At 44.2% G+C, this 13,921-nt stretch overlaps 1 protein-coding gene across 2 annotated transcripts in view; it reads right to left on the reverse strand.

Annotated features, from left to right (window-relative positions):
* Positions 1-946: 946 nt before the first annotated feature.
* Positions 947-13,921, reverse strand: part of LOC149366893 (asparagine synthetase domain-containing protein 1) — a 35,496-nt gene continuing 22,521 nt past the window's right edge. Inside the window, exons 7-15 of one of the 2 annotated variants that reach the window (XM_089552947.1) lie at positions 12,918-13,107; positions 11,664-11,698; positions 10,817-10,970; positions 6,187-6,254; positions 5,631-5,714; positions 4,700-4,790; positions 2,796-2,975; positions 2,586-2,635; positions 947-1,073 (exon numbers count right to left, since the gene is read on the reverse strand). In XM_089552947.1, coding sequence (XP_089409073.1) covers position 1,073; positions 2,586-2,635; positions 2,796-2,975; positions 4,700-4,790; positions 5,631-5,714; positions 6,187-6,254; positions 10,817-10,970; positions 11,664-11,698; positions 12,918-13,107 — 853 coding nt within the window. In that variant the 3' untranslated portion in view covers positions 947-1,072. Of the gene's footprint in view, positions 1,074-2,584; positions 2,636-2,795; positions 2,976-4,699; positions 4,791-5,630; positions 5,715-6,186; positions 6,255-10,816; positions 10,971-11,663; positions 11,699-12,917; positions 13,108-13,921 lie in introns of those variants that run through there. The other variant, XM_089552958.1, reaches the window with a different exon arrangement.

Raw genomic sequence — 13,921 nt, forward strand, 5'->3', positions numbered from 1 at the left:
CAAGCCTAATGGAACCTCAAGCTGCACTGCTACCGTCTGCAACGGGCCGAAACGCAGCCGAAAGCTAACACAAATGTCCGGAACGAGACAAAAATAGATTTGGAGGTTTTTCGCGGTGTTTTATGGACCTAAATTATGTAAAGAAAGTTTATATTAAATTTACAAAAGTTTTTTGAACATTAGACGTCGTGATGGCAAATATTCTTGCTCCAACGGCTTGTAGTTAACATTGCCTTTACTAGATGGCGCCACTGTTTTATGTTTTTATTTCATTTTATTTCAATTTCGGCATCATTTTGCAGAAGAAAATGAACGCTGCACTAATAATTCGTTTAAAAAACTCGGAAATATTATACTTTGCCAAGTTAGCGGCAGTGTCGACCATTTTAGAAGGACCGTTGGCATCCATGTCAAGCAGATGGCGTTTAGCATTTTCGAAACGCTACACTAAAACTGTCTGTGGGGACAAGTTGCTTGCGGCACGCTAACGTAATTTCCCTTAGGTCCGCTATCACTCTAACGCTATACTAAAACTCTCAATAACAAAAAAAAAGGACTTCGTGACCACTGTTTGGAAGTGAACAGCACAATGACCTAGCCTCAGAGAACTGCAGCAGAAAACTGCATGTGTCTCACAGCAGTTTGTCATAACAGCCAGTGGCGGTGAGACTTATATTTCAGTTTCTGGCCTTTCTCTGGTTCGTAAAATCTGTTTTCGATGAAACTGATTACCTTTTCTCATTACATCGGAGTAATCAATACAGGCCAACTTTAAATTTCTCCTCAGCGTCCCTTTAAACGAGGGAAGAAAACGCTCCACTGTACACTGGCAACACACACGTTCGTCACGAAACAAACGTGCATTAATGCTTGGAGCATAGAAGTTGGCAGTAAGAATGAGAAAAGGGAAAAAAAACAAAAATGAAGGAAAGAACAGTACGCCACCATGATGTGCATGTGTCTATAATTTAGAGTAGCAAATGCCGATTCTGAGGATGATGCATCTGCTGGATATCACAGTACGGGTCCACAAGGAACTCGGGGGCTTAGCTGCGACGTCTTCCGACAGTCCTCTGCATGAAGGCAAAGCAGAGAGGCAGTTTTGTTGTCACACGCACATTCCAACTTGAATGGTTTAGGTTTAGGTTTATGGGGTTTAACGTCCCAAAGCAACTAAGGCTATGAGAGACGCCGTAGTGGAGGGCTCCGGAAATGACGACCACCTGGGGTCGAAATTTCCGGAGCCCTTCACATTACAAACCCTAGCTTGTTCCATATTCAAAAAAAAAAAAAAAGACTGACGGTACTGACACTGTGGGCTCTCTTTAGGGCGACCTCTGGCAAACCGAATTCTCAGGTAAGCTGAATAGTTTTGTGACGTCTTTTTGGTTTCCCAAATACACAATGCAAAGACAAAATTTGGTTATCATGAACTCTAGTAGTGCTACACTACAGCAACAAGTGGTAAACAGGTTTCTGTCACTGAGTTGCATTGTGTAAAGAGAATGCAAAAAAATAAGAAAAAAAAAGCTGAGAGGTTTGTGAGTGCAGGTTACATCTAGTTCGGCAGATCTAGTTTGGCAGTTGCACCAGGAGAACCGTGGCTGGCTTTGCTTGCTTTTTAATTTGACTGCAGCTTTTTGGAAACATAAGGGCCGTGACCATCTTTACCAAGCATTGGTTGTATATTCTCCTATAACAAAAAGAGCAGTTTTCGTAGAAAATGTTAAACTTTCACTAAATTAATGGCTGACTGCAGTCGTGTGCAGGATTTACCCAAATTATTCTACTGTTAGGAAACAAGACTAATCAGTTTGCTGCCTTCCTTAACTTGGTTTGGTTTATGGGGTTTAACGTCCCAAAGTGACTAAAGCTATGAGAGACGCCGTAGTGGAGGGCTCCGGAAATTTCGACCACCTGGGTTCTTTAAAAGGCACTGACATCGCACAGTACACGGGCCTCTAGAATTTCTCCTCCAAAGAAATTCTAGCCGCCGCGGCCGGGATCGAACCCGCGTCTTTCGGGTCAGCAGCCAAGCACCATAACCACTGAGCCACCGCGGCGGCCTCCCTTAACTTGAGCAAAATGGCAACTACCAGCTTCTTTGCATGGCGCAACTTGCAATTTGGTGTTTTGTAGTGATTCACTTGGTACGGCAGCATGAACATAAGATAAAAAAAAAGCGACATCATTCCTTGAGGGAGAGATAGCTCAAAAGAGCTGTGGAAGCCTGGCCTTTTTGGCTGGAGCTCTGAGTGCACTTTCTAGTCGAGTTACGGTGCCCAGAAAGACGAAAAAATGGATCGCCATCTGGCATGATTATTGCACTAAAGGTGCTTGAAGTGGACGATTCCCCACACAGTCACAGTGGCAACAGAAAGAAGGCACGTTGGTCCCCAAGTTCAGTTCCTCAAGATTCGGTACCTGCGATTACCACTGAACTTTTGTGACCATTTATTTGCAGCCACAAGAATTATGAACACTCTTTACTGCTAGGAGCACCCATGTTCCACACAAACTTGGCCCCATTATGCTGCGATTATGGACGTCTCACCACCCAACCAGGTGCACAGAGAAACACTTACTATGCTTTCCAGTAAGCTCTTTCACTGTCGGGAACAGATCCTAGGTCAATCTGCATGAGACAACAGAACAAAAAAATAACGCAATGTTACATTAAGCACATGTGACAACACACAAAGTAAAACAGCATACGAGCTGCACAGATGGCTCAACTACAATGGCAACAATTTGGCATACAATGGCAAAATTCGGCAGCGGACAACCACACTCACGTCCATCAGCTTCTTGCAGATGTCCCCCCCCTTGGCGCGGTCTTCCTCGGCGTGCACGACGCGTGAGCCAAACTGCATGGCCCGCTTGGGCCGGCAGGCAGCGTCTTCGAGGCCCAGGCTGGCAGCCAGCGTGCGCAGCAGCATCTTGTCTCCAATGCCTCTCGGGAGGTTGGGGTTGACCTGCACATGCACGGGCATGCACTCCCTGTTAGCTCTCAGAAGCAACAAAAAAATGGCTGGCAATTTAGCATTGCTAAGCACGAAATACTTGTGCTTGTGCGAAAGCAAGGTTTTTTTGCATCTGGACACTGCCATGTACCATATATTGCCGCGCATAAGTCGACGTTTTTTAAGGCAGAAGCCTTTAATGCCTCATCGTTGTAAGCAGGGATTGTCGACAGAAATGTCACGCTTTTCAGTTGGTCGAAAGGGTCGTCACGTCACAGTGCGCGATTTTCAAATGGGGCTAATTGTACTTTGGCTAGTAACCATGCAACCAATTAAAGCCATGCAACCAATTAAAGAAATGGTGTAGTGATGCTCCAAGTAATTGGGACTGAGTTTAGTTAATTGCTTCATTACCCAATTAGCCTAATTAACCTTTCTAGTCAGGCCAGATAAATAAATAAAACCGAGTAGGAAATGGTTCGAGTTCGGGAATTGAACCCCCATCTCCAAAGTGCGAGACGAGCATGCTAACCACTCCGCCATGCCAGCTCTATGGTTTGGAATGAACAAAGGCACCTCTAATACGGTGTATACGGTGCCTTCGTTCACTCCCATCTTCCTCCCTTCCTGTTAGGTCGAGGTTTAGGCGTCCACCGAGATATGCGAGACAGATGCATTTCCTTTCTTCAAAAACCAATTTACCGACGAGCAAGGCGTAGAGCCGAACGGCCAACGGCGTTCTATGGACTCCCTGACAGCGCTGCAAGACGCTGTCGCGTTTCACTCTTAGAGGCGAAGCCTAACATCTTAACAACGCTTCAGTGACACAAGCAGCAACATCGCGTTTAAGGCTTTCGCCTCACCGCACTTTAGGTCAACAAAGTGCCCCCCTGAATTTTTTTTTTTTAAATGTCCTTCCAAAGTTGGGGAGTTGACTTATAATCGGAGTCGACTTATATGCAAAGTCTTAAAGTCGGCCTGTATGCGAGGTCAAAAGTAATTTCGAACAAGTCACGGCTAATATCACGCCCCGTGCGCTCGTAATTCCGTAATAGTTGTCCGACACGGTGCGAAAGTGGATCTGCTTAAAAAATGAATTTAACTGAGATATGCACCAAAGGTTTGTTTTAATACGATAGCAACTTGTTATCGACAAACCAGCAGTGGCTCATAAGATGATGATCGCGACTGTGTCCTCACAAGCGACGACGAGTCAGAGATGTCTCGTGAACGAATAAACGTTTCTCTATGACTCGGCCTTCTGAAAAAACTTTTTGGGCGAGCTAGGACCGTGGGGTGTGGCAGCGTCGACCTAAATTTGGAGTCTAACTTTTTTTTGCCCAAAAGGGGCCGCGAGTTGGGAGGTCGACTTATAATCGACAATATGCCGTACCTCAAAGCGTGACTGAGGTGTCCGCTGACCCAGAGCCGGTTATGTGCATTTCCTTTCCTTTTATGACTTTTGCGCACAGATGGAAGTTGATGAAGACGTGGATGCGCAATGCATAGCGTGAGTGTGTGTTGTAGTTTAACCCCAGGTGTGATCGGCTGTGGCGTACATAGTGCTCTCGTGCAGTGTCCGCTGATCTGTTCAAAACCCAGTCGCACAATATTTATTTCAGCAGGTACCTGAGAGGCTTCAGACAGACATTGCTTTTTCAGGATTGCTAGTGAAGTAGCGCTTTCACAGTAAAACGGTACTGAACAAATTGACTGTCAAATGCCAGCCCGCTCACCTTCATCCAAATTGGCACCTTGTTTAAGAAATTGACAACGTCTCGGTCCAGGAAGGGAAACCTGGCTTCTCTACCGTGGTCGGACACAATGCTAGAAGAGATGAAAAGTAGTTTATAGGGTACTTCACATGTCTAAAATGCCTGACCATGAAGGTAATGCAAGTATCTCAGCTAAGAATGAACAAACCACGGGGCAAAAAAAAAAGGTGCGGCAATACCAATTACCTAATGCATTCTATGTTTTGTAGTTCCGGAGTTATCATACATCAATCACTGCATGCACGGCACACTGGAGTTTCGCTGCATCTAATTAATCTCCTGACTGTTTGAAGAAAACTTTACGTGACAACTTTGGTGTCTGCACCCTTATGATGTATGTAAGTTGCCTTTGTGCCCTAAGATCATTCTCTCGCCTATCACCACATCATCATTAATGATGTCCCTGAGTATGGTGCATGATAGCCTTAGATGCTTATGGGCCGCTAAAACCAGCACCCAACACCCAATTCATGATGTACCCTGGTACCAACATCATCTGCAAATTTTACACCAACGATGCCCTGTAAAAATCTAAAAAGCTGCATGCTTACTAAGTTACGCTCACCTAAATAGTTAACCAGTGTGAAACTTAACTAGTGTGAAAGGCCACCATTACAAAAACAAAAAACAAAGTGCATAATCCTTCTGTAAAAAGAAAGCATAAAACCTTCATTAACCCTTATTAAAGAGGTCTTCCTCAGCATAAAAAAAAGCTACAAAAACTTTCAAACAATGCAAACCAAGGCCCGAATCAAGGCATGCTATGGGAAGCAGTTTAAAGAATAGATGGCCATCTGGTCTCCAACAAATAGTGGGACCTCGCTCAGAAAAAATATTCCGAATGAACGGTTCATGACCGAGAGACGTTGGTAAGATGACAGCAGCATCTTACCGATCATCCCTGCCCAAGTTCCGGTGAGCTATCCTGTTCAGCTCCATGGAGATTTCGTCCACAAGTCCCTGCCAGCCAAAATTCCTAAAGGAGGGGAAAAAAGAAAGGGGGGAGACATTTTATGCTGCTACGTCACCTGTAGCTGACTGGAGTCAGAATGCAAAATTTACACTTAGTTACAAATTCTTGCGTTATCACTCTGCCTTGCTTTACTTTATCAGCATGAACTCTGCATTGTTCACACGTGAACATGGTTACGATTCCAGATGTAATGCTGTGCCCCATTCTGACCACACAAGATTACCAACTAGTTAATCATCACCTTAAAAGAGCCACACATCCGTCAAGTCCTCTGCTCTGCAGTGCCACAATGCATAAGACACACCTGTGTGGATTGCTTGTCAGAATAACAATGATTGTGATTGATGCGCTCCATTTACATAACCTTTCCCATTATACAGATATCAATTTAAAGATGTTCACTTCCACGTGAGGAACAAACTCAAGTGACTTCTTGCTGCAGTTAAAAGGCAAGAAGTGAAGAAACAGCACGTACTTGTACTTCACCATGTGCCTTGAATAGCCGCCCAACTGCTCATCTGCACCCATTCCGAGGAAGACAACCTGCGGGTGAACGAGAGAACAGGCACTGCAGTTCTTTGCCACAGGCAAAGCTCACCACTCAAACTGGTCTTGAAAAGAAAATTTTATTAATTTAGTCATAGTTATGAAATTTTCAAGGCACATGTATTTTTGTGCGCTGATTCTAGATATGCCATTTAATTTTGTGTAAAACAATTCCTTGAGCACTTATGCACTTTTTATGCAAGTATTCTGCGGAGAGTTTTGAAGAAAATTTGTTGCAGGAAACTCACTGAAATGTATGCCATTGGGTTCTCTTCACACCAAGGAATACAATAAGGGTGAAATTATCATCCTGGCTATCATAGAACTTCAGTTATAGGGTACTGAAGCTGCCACTTCAGAAACAGGAATACACACTTTCCTTCTCATTTGTGAAGCGACAACTTCAAAACTCTATAACATAAGTTCTATGATAGGCAGGAAGACAATTTCACCCTTATTGTATTCCTTGGTGTCAAGAGAACCCAATGGCATACATTTCAGCGAGTTTCCCGCAGCAAATTTTAATCAGAACTCTCCGCAAAATACTGGCATAAAAAGTGCATAAGTGCTCAAGGAATTGTTTTACATGAAATTAAATGACATATTTAGAATCGGCACAGAAAAATACATATTCCCTGAAGATTTCGTAACTGTGACTTCATTAATAAAAATTTTTTTTTCAAGACCAGTGTCCCCCCTCAACATAGTGAGGTTTCCACGTGGAGTTATAACATCACCACAGTGCAAAGAAATAGGGCAAGGGTAATGACATGGGTTTCTGTGGACCCGTTGAGGAGACATTCCTGGTGTCTAAGAACTCTTGCAGTTTGCTAAGGCCTTCCACAATTTCTGGCTCTATGACAAGATGAGTACTGTAGGAATTGGACTATGTCAATTAAGGGATGTTGCTGAAGGAGAGTTTATCTATGCTCAAGACAACAATAAACTGTGCAGAAAAATGACACCACTAGAACAAATGCACAAGGCAGGCACTGACTCAGCTGTGCCTGTGGGCATGTGTCCTGTGCATTCTAGTGTGAGTACTTTTGTAATGTTTTTTTTCATATCACTAAGGAACCTGTGCATTTCAGAGCAATTGCTTGAGAGCGCAGCGCTAGTATGTAGTGTCACTAACCTGAAGAAACTGGCAAATAATGTAACGTTTCTTGGGCCACTGTTCAAAACATGCTCATAGAAGAAGTCCAATGCAGCTACTAGTTGCATCAGAATCACTACATTGTTTCTACCGCTACCTACCTAGGCTCTACAGGCATCTTCACTAGTGGTCAAGAGGTCATCACAGACAGCTTATAGCCACTCCAATAAAGCCTTCAAAAAGAAGATTAATACAACAGTAACTTGTTATACTTCACTTCCATTTATTAGAAGAAGGAAACTCACATAACGTGAACTGTTTACAATGCTCAGCCAAACAAACTGGCCGGTGGAGTTGATGTGCATTATTCTGACACCGATCACTTAGTCTTGACTAAAGCCCATGAAGGCTACCGCGGTGTTGCGGAGTCATAAGTGACTGTTGGGTATGTGTATGCACGGTAATTACTATGCTGTACGACACACATTCACAGTTGGATGAGCTGGGAATAATGAAAAAGGCCAATGGGCCTTTTGCTCCGCCAAGTCAGTTGAGCTTTAACTTCTGTCTATAAATGTCTTCACGCATAAAAGCATACAGTGGAGGTCAAGAAGGCCACGATTACTACATGTATTTTTGACATGAATTACAATAAAAAGACTTGGTGAAGATGACATTTCATTTCAATGTCATTCACCCCAGCCGCTCACTATTCTGGCTTTCAGACAATCAAATTTTCGTGACTCCTAGATGGCACACATTACTGAGGTTTGACTGAAGCTGATCTCAGCTAGCAGCTGTAACATGTAGGTTGCTTGGAAAGACCTTTAAATACCTGAAAGCTCCAGATATATTCAAGCACTGATGCCACATTCAGTCTCTCTGTTTAGGTTGCCTGAGCCCTCTTAGCCAGAAGCAACATGATGTCCATGTGCAAAACAATACTGTGAGCAAGCATTTGAGAAGTGCCCACAGGAATATAAAAAGCTAGTTCCATGCACTGATTGTACATCCCTTAGGCAATGATTCCCATTTCCATTCACTACATTCCCAAAAATGTGGCCCTGAAAGCCCTCTTGAACTGAACTGAACTTGAAAGACCGTTGGCAAGAAGGTTTTAGTGGAGCATGGTGCCACTGCTGCAAATGTGTATTTTGGAGCACAGTAATAATAATAAAAAAACAGGTAAAAAATATGAAAAAAAAAGAATTTTTCACATTGGGAAAAGGCTAAACTGACCTACGTACTACAACTCATGAGCATGGAGCAGAATAAAATGTGCAAGACGATTACTGTGTCGTGAACGTCTGAGTAGGTGCACCCATATACAACATCTCAAAAGCATGCGCTCAACTCAAGCTATTGGCCAAGCATCATTCATCCATCAAAAGGCGACATCAGCAGCGCAGCGAAAAAAAAAAAAATGTACGAAATACCATGTTTACTCGCATAATGAACCAACTTGCAAATGAACTCACCTTCCACTTTTGCCACTGAGAAGTTACACTCTCTCTCTCTTCTTAACCTCATGTAAAAAATGCACACCTGACATTCAAGGCTGGTGTTCAGCATATTTGTTTCATCTCGCTGCAGGTGTCCAATGCCATCAACTTATCACAAAATCATCGGATCGCACCATGATAGAACAAACAGATTTTAAAGCGAACAAGATGAAACGGTTGGGGAAAATGGGCTTCTACCCGTTCCCTCCTGTCCAGATCAAACATGTTAGCCTATCTCGTTTTGGCTGTCCAATGCCATCAACTATCACGAAACTGGCGGACTGCACCACGATACAACAAAGACCTTTTAAAGCGAACAAGATGAAACAGTTGGGAAAACGGGCTTCTACCCCTTCCCCCCTGTCCAGATCAAACATGTTAGCCATGGTGCACTTGTGGCCAAGCTGCCTCGGCAATATTAAAAATCAAACTACTATAATCATCATTATCAGCCTCACCACAAAGAGCATGACCAATTTTCTCCCGTTCTCCTCGGGGCCAGCAAGGTGGGCGCGCTGAAAGTGTGCTGCCCTCTGTCAACAGCTACAGAAACTACACTGGCATCCCAAGCAGCACACATAATTGGCTCAATACTGGAAATAGATGGCTTTACTCTGGTCCTTTATAGGGCCAGCTTTTGCGAATATGTTTCCAATATTGGGTCAATGGCTCCACTCTGGTCCTTTATAGGGCCGGCTTTTGCCAATATGTTTCCGATATTGGGTCAATGGCTCTACTCTGGTCCTTTATAGGGCTGGCTTTTGCCAATATGTTTCCAATATTGGGTCAATGGCTCCGCTCTGGTCCTTTATAGGGCCGGATTTTGCCAATATGTTTCCAATACTGGTCAATGGCTCCACTCTGGTCCTTTATAGGGTCGGTCTTTGCCAATGTTTCCAATATTGGGTCAATGGCTCCACTCTGGTCCTTTATAAGGCTGGCTTTTGCCAATATGTTTCCAATACTGGGTCAATGGCTCCACTCTGGTCCTTTATAGGGCCGGCTTTTGCCAATATGTTTCCAATACTGGGTCAATGGCTCCACTCTGGTCCTTTATAGGGCCGGTTTTTGCCAATATGTTTCCAATACTGGGTCAATGGCTCCACTCTGGTCCTTTATAGGGCCGGCTTTTGCCAATATGTTTCCAATACTGGGTCAATGGCTCCACTCTGGTCCTTTATAGGGCCGGCTTTTGCCAATATGTTTCCAAATACTGGGTCAATGGCTCCACTCTGGTCCTTTATAGGGCCGGCTTTTGCCAATATGTTTCCAATACTGGGTCAATGGCTCCACTCTGGTCCTTTATAGGGCCGGCTTTTGCCAATATGTTTCCAATACTGGGTCAATGGCTCCACTCTGGTCCTTTATAGGGCCGGTTTTTGCCAATATGTTTCCAATACTGGGTCAATGGCTCCACTCTGGTCCTTTATAGGGCCGGTTTTTGCCAATATGTTTCCAATACTGGGTCAATGGCTCCACTATGGTCCTTTATAGAACCGGTTTTTGCCAATATGTTTCCAATACTGGTCAATGGCTCCACTCTGGTCCTTTATAGGACCGGCTTTTGCCAATATGTTTCCAATATTGGGTCAATGGCTCCACTCTGGTCCTTTATAGGGCCGGCTTTTGCCAATATGTTTCCAATACTGGGTCAATGGCTCCACTCTGGTCCTTTATAGGGCTGGTTTTTGCCAATATGTTTCCAATACTGGTCAATGGCTCCACTCTGGTCCTTTATAGGGCCGGTTTTTGCCAATGTTTCCAATATTGGGTCAATGGCTCCACTCTGGTCCTTTATAGGGCCGGCTTTTGCCAATATGTTTCCAATACTGGGCCAATTACCTGTGCGGCTTGGGAATGTGAGCATGCACAATTCTCCTTTTTATCGCACTCGACTATCCACCCCAGTCTTGCATGCCACAAATGCCAAGGCAGCTGGTCACACATCAGCCTAAGCTCACCCTGGCTGGGCTCTCGTAGGTGGCAGCAGCAGCAGCCAGACCAGTTCTGTTTGCGACCATTCCCCTCCCCCGGGCAGCGAACCAGAGGGCGCAGCCCAGGCTGTCGTCCAGGACTGTCTCCAGGGGGTAGATCAACTTGTGAATGTGGCTGGCACTGCATTACCACCGGTCAGAGACCGCTTAAAGTCGTTTCTTTTCACACAGAGGCAGTGTCAGTCAACATGATCAGCACACAGAAAGAAGTAATGCTTCTGCACTGAAGTGGGCTGTCCTGTTAACAAGTACATTGTTAATCTGTGTTAATAACACTGTAACGTTAATAATATTACCTGTTAATCAGTCTATACCTAGCTGCCCAGCTAGTATTAGTAGTTTATAGAATTTGCCTGCTTTTTAAAAATTTTTACTTATCGACCAGTCTTAGTAGATTTGTGTGATTTGACCCCCCCCCACTCCCACTGCCGTGCACTGTGTATGTGTCTTTGGAGGTAATCTGAACGAGTGAACAAATAAACAAAATCGACTACACAACTACTCCCCTGGCTCAAACACTGCACTGCTTGTAAACAAAGTGATATATGGGGGGTAAGCCATATATGACATTGGGGAAAATCAACATGGGGAAAACTGGGTATTCAATAAACAAACTAGATTTACTGAGTTGAGTGAAATTCCAAAACGCAGAGTAACTGCCAGGATTACACACAAAGGAAAAATCTCAAAGGTGTGTTGAATGAACTAAATGTTCTTAACAAAGAGTAATTCCCATCACGTTCCCACCCCCATTCTAGGGGAAAAAGAAAATGACTCGAAATACACTGGAGCACTCCCAGAAATTAGGACTCACCGCTCAAACTGCAGCTCTCCTTTGGTTACGTCAATCTGGAAAAGACATCACAAGGCCACTGTCAGCACACGATGCCCATCAACACTGGTGCCCCCTCATCCACAGCTGCAAGGCCGGGAGTATAGACACCAACTTTTTGGTTGTGTGTTTTCTTATTTGTAATGATGTGCAAGATACCGGTATATATGGATCATATGGATCACCATGTGGTATTCACCTATAACTTACTAAATATAACTGAATTTCTTCCCTCATATCGTTTTGGTTCCAACAGCCGAATGATGGCTGTGACATTAAAGTTTAGTATAGATCATATGGGACGTGACAAAAGACTGCGATACTATAATTGCTGCTTCATCCTTCTAATTCACTAGAATGCAAAAAGCCAGCCTCACGAAAGTGCTTAAATGACAATGAATAAAGAAGCAGCGATTATACTGCATTTGCACCAGCAACAGTTGCTTGCACCAGCATAAGTTATTGGTGACGTATACACCACCTTTGCTCTCGAATGTACGTTGCCACAAAGACATCTCCAAGCGGCCATTATGCTTGTACTGCTTTTTACAAGCAGCAGCAATTCAGGCCACGTTTGGTGGCTAAAAACTTGCTCCAGAGCATTTCGTACGCAGCTATCCTGCAGAGACTCGTGATATTTGCACTGTCCTGCCAAACTCCACTAGCTCTTGAAAGGCCACTGATCACTTCAGCTGAAGCCTTGAAGGTGTACATATCAGATGGCCATCTCACTTGCTACAGCCACTCCTTTATTACAGATGTATACAGACAAACGGAAATGCATAGCCATGTATATACAAGTTGAAATGAGCCCGTAGTTTCACTATACAGCAGGCTCTTGTTAATTCAAACTCCGCATAATTTGAACACATTTGCACAGTGAGCCTAATCTGAGCAGTGACATGGCTATTAACAACAACAAGCTACAAATCTCCTGTTGCCACCACGCACCTAACTACAATAGTTGAAGAAGTTAACTATTAATAATTAGTCAACCAAATTGCTAGTTAGCAGGATTCACCTGCCTTAAAATTTCCACCAACAATGGTATTACAACGCCGCCGACACCATCTGTAAGTCTCGAAAAGCCTTACGTATTTTTAAAAATTTTACTTCACCTTCGCTGAAACAGTCCAATGCACTACACCCATTTTTGTTGTTTTTTAATTTTTACTGCATACAAGTTTACTACGGCGGTGCTTTACTGTACTGCCACCACAAAAAGACACCACCGACCTCAACCAGGTTCCAGGCACGGTCGGGAAACACCGTGCAGAGCTCGTCGAGCCCCAGCCTGGCGCTGATGCGGTCGGGGGCCTCAAAGGACTTGAACCACCGCTTGGTCTTGCTCTGGCTGTCAATCATGTGCACCTGGTGCTCAAAGGCCACGTTCAGCAGGTCTATGGGGCACCGCTTTGGCAGCAGCCTGCAACCCAAAAAGACAGATCCGATGAATGAATGAACGAAAAACTTCTATTAAGGCTAACTAACTAACTTCTATTAACTCCTGCTATCAATTGTAAGCAGGAGTTGTCAACAGAAATGTCATGCTTTTCAAATGGTCGAAATGGTCGTGACGTCACAGTGGGCGAATTTCAAACGGGGACAATTGTACTTTGGCTAGTAACCAAACAACCAATTAAAGGGACGGTACAGTGATGCTCCATCTAAGTGGGACTGAGTTTAGTTAATTAGTTAATTAACCAACTAGCCTAATTAACCTTTCTAGTCTGACTAGATAAGTAAATAAAACTGAGTAGGAAATTGGTCGAGTTGGGGAATCGAACCAGGGTCTCCAGAGTGCGAGATGAGCACGTTAACCACTCCACCATGCCAGTGCGATGGTTTGTCTAGTGAATAAAGTCTTGGTTCACTCCCATCTTCCTCCCTTCCCTAGGAAGTTCAGGTGTCCACTGAGGTGTGCAAGACAGATACATTTCCTTTCCTCAAAAACCAAGGGCCGAACGGGCGATGGCGTTCTGTGGACTCCCTGGCAGCGTTGCAAGACGCTGTCGCGTTCCACTCTTAGAGGCGAAGCCTAACACCTTAACCACTCATCAGTGACACAAGCAGCAACACCGCGCTTAAGGCTTTCGCCTCACCGCACTTTAGGTCAACAAAGTGCCCCCTGAATTTTTGCTCAACAGAGGTCTCAGCGAGCTTGGTGGGCAGAGCAAATCGACGTTCAACAAGTGAATTGTACCCATCCTTGTTGACACTTGACTTCCTGTGCCTTCTGA

This window comes from Amblyomma mixtum, chromosome 1, assembly GCF_055824585.1.
Source record: "Amblyomma mixtum isolate Tamu chromosome 1, ASM5582458v1, whole genome shotgun sequence".
Lineage (NCBI taxonomy): Eukaryota > Metazoa > Arthropoda > Arachnida > Ixodida > Ixodidae > Amblyomma > Amblyomma mixtum.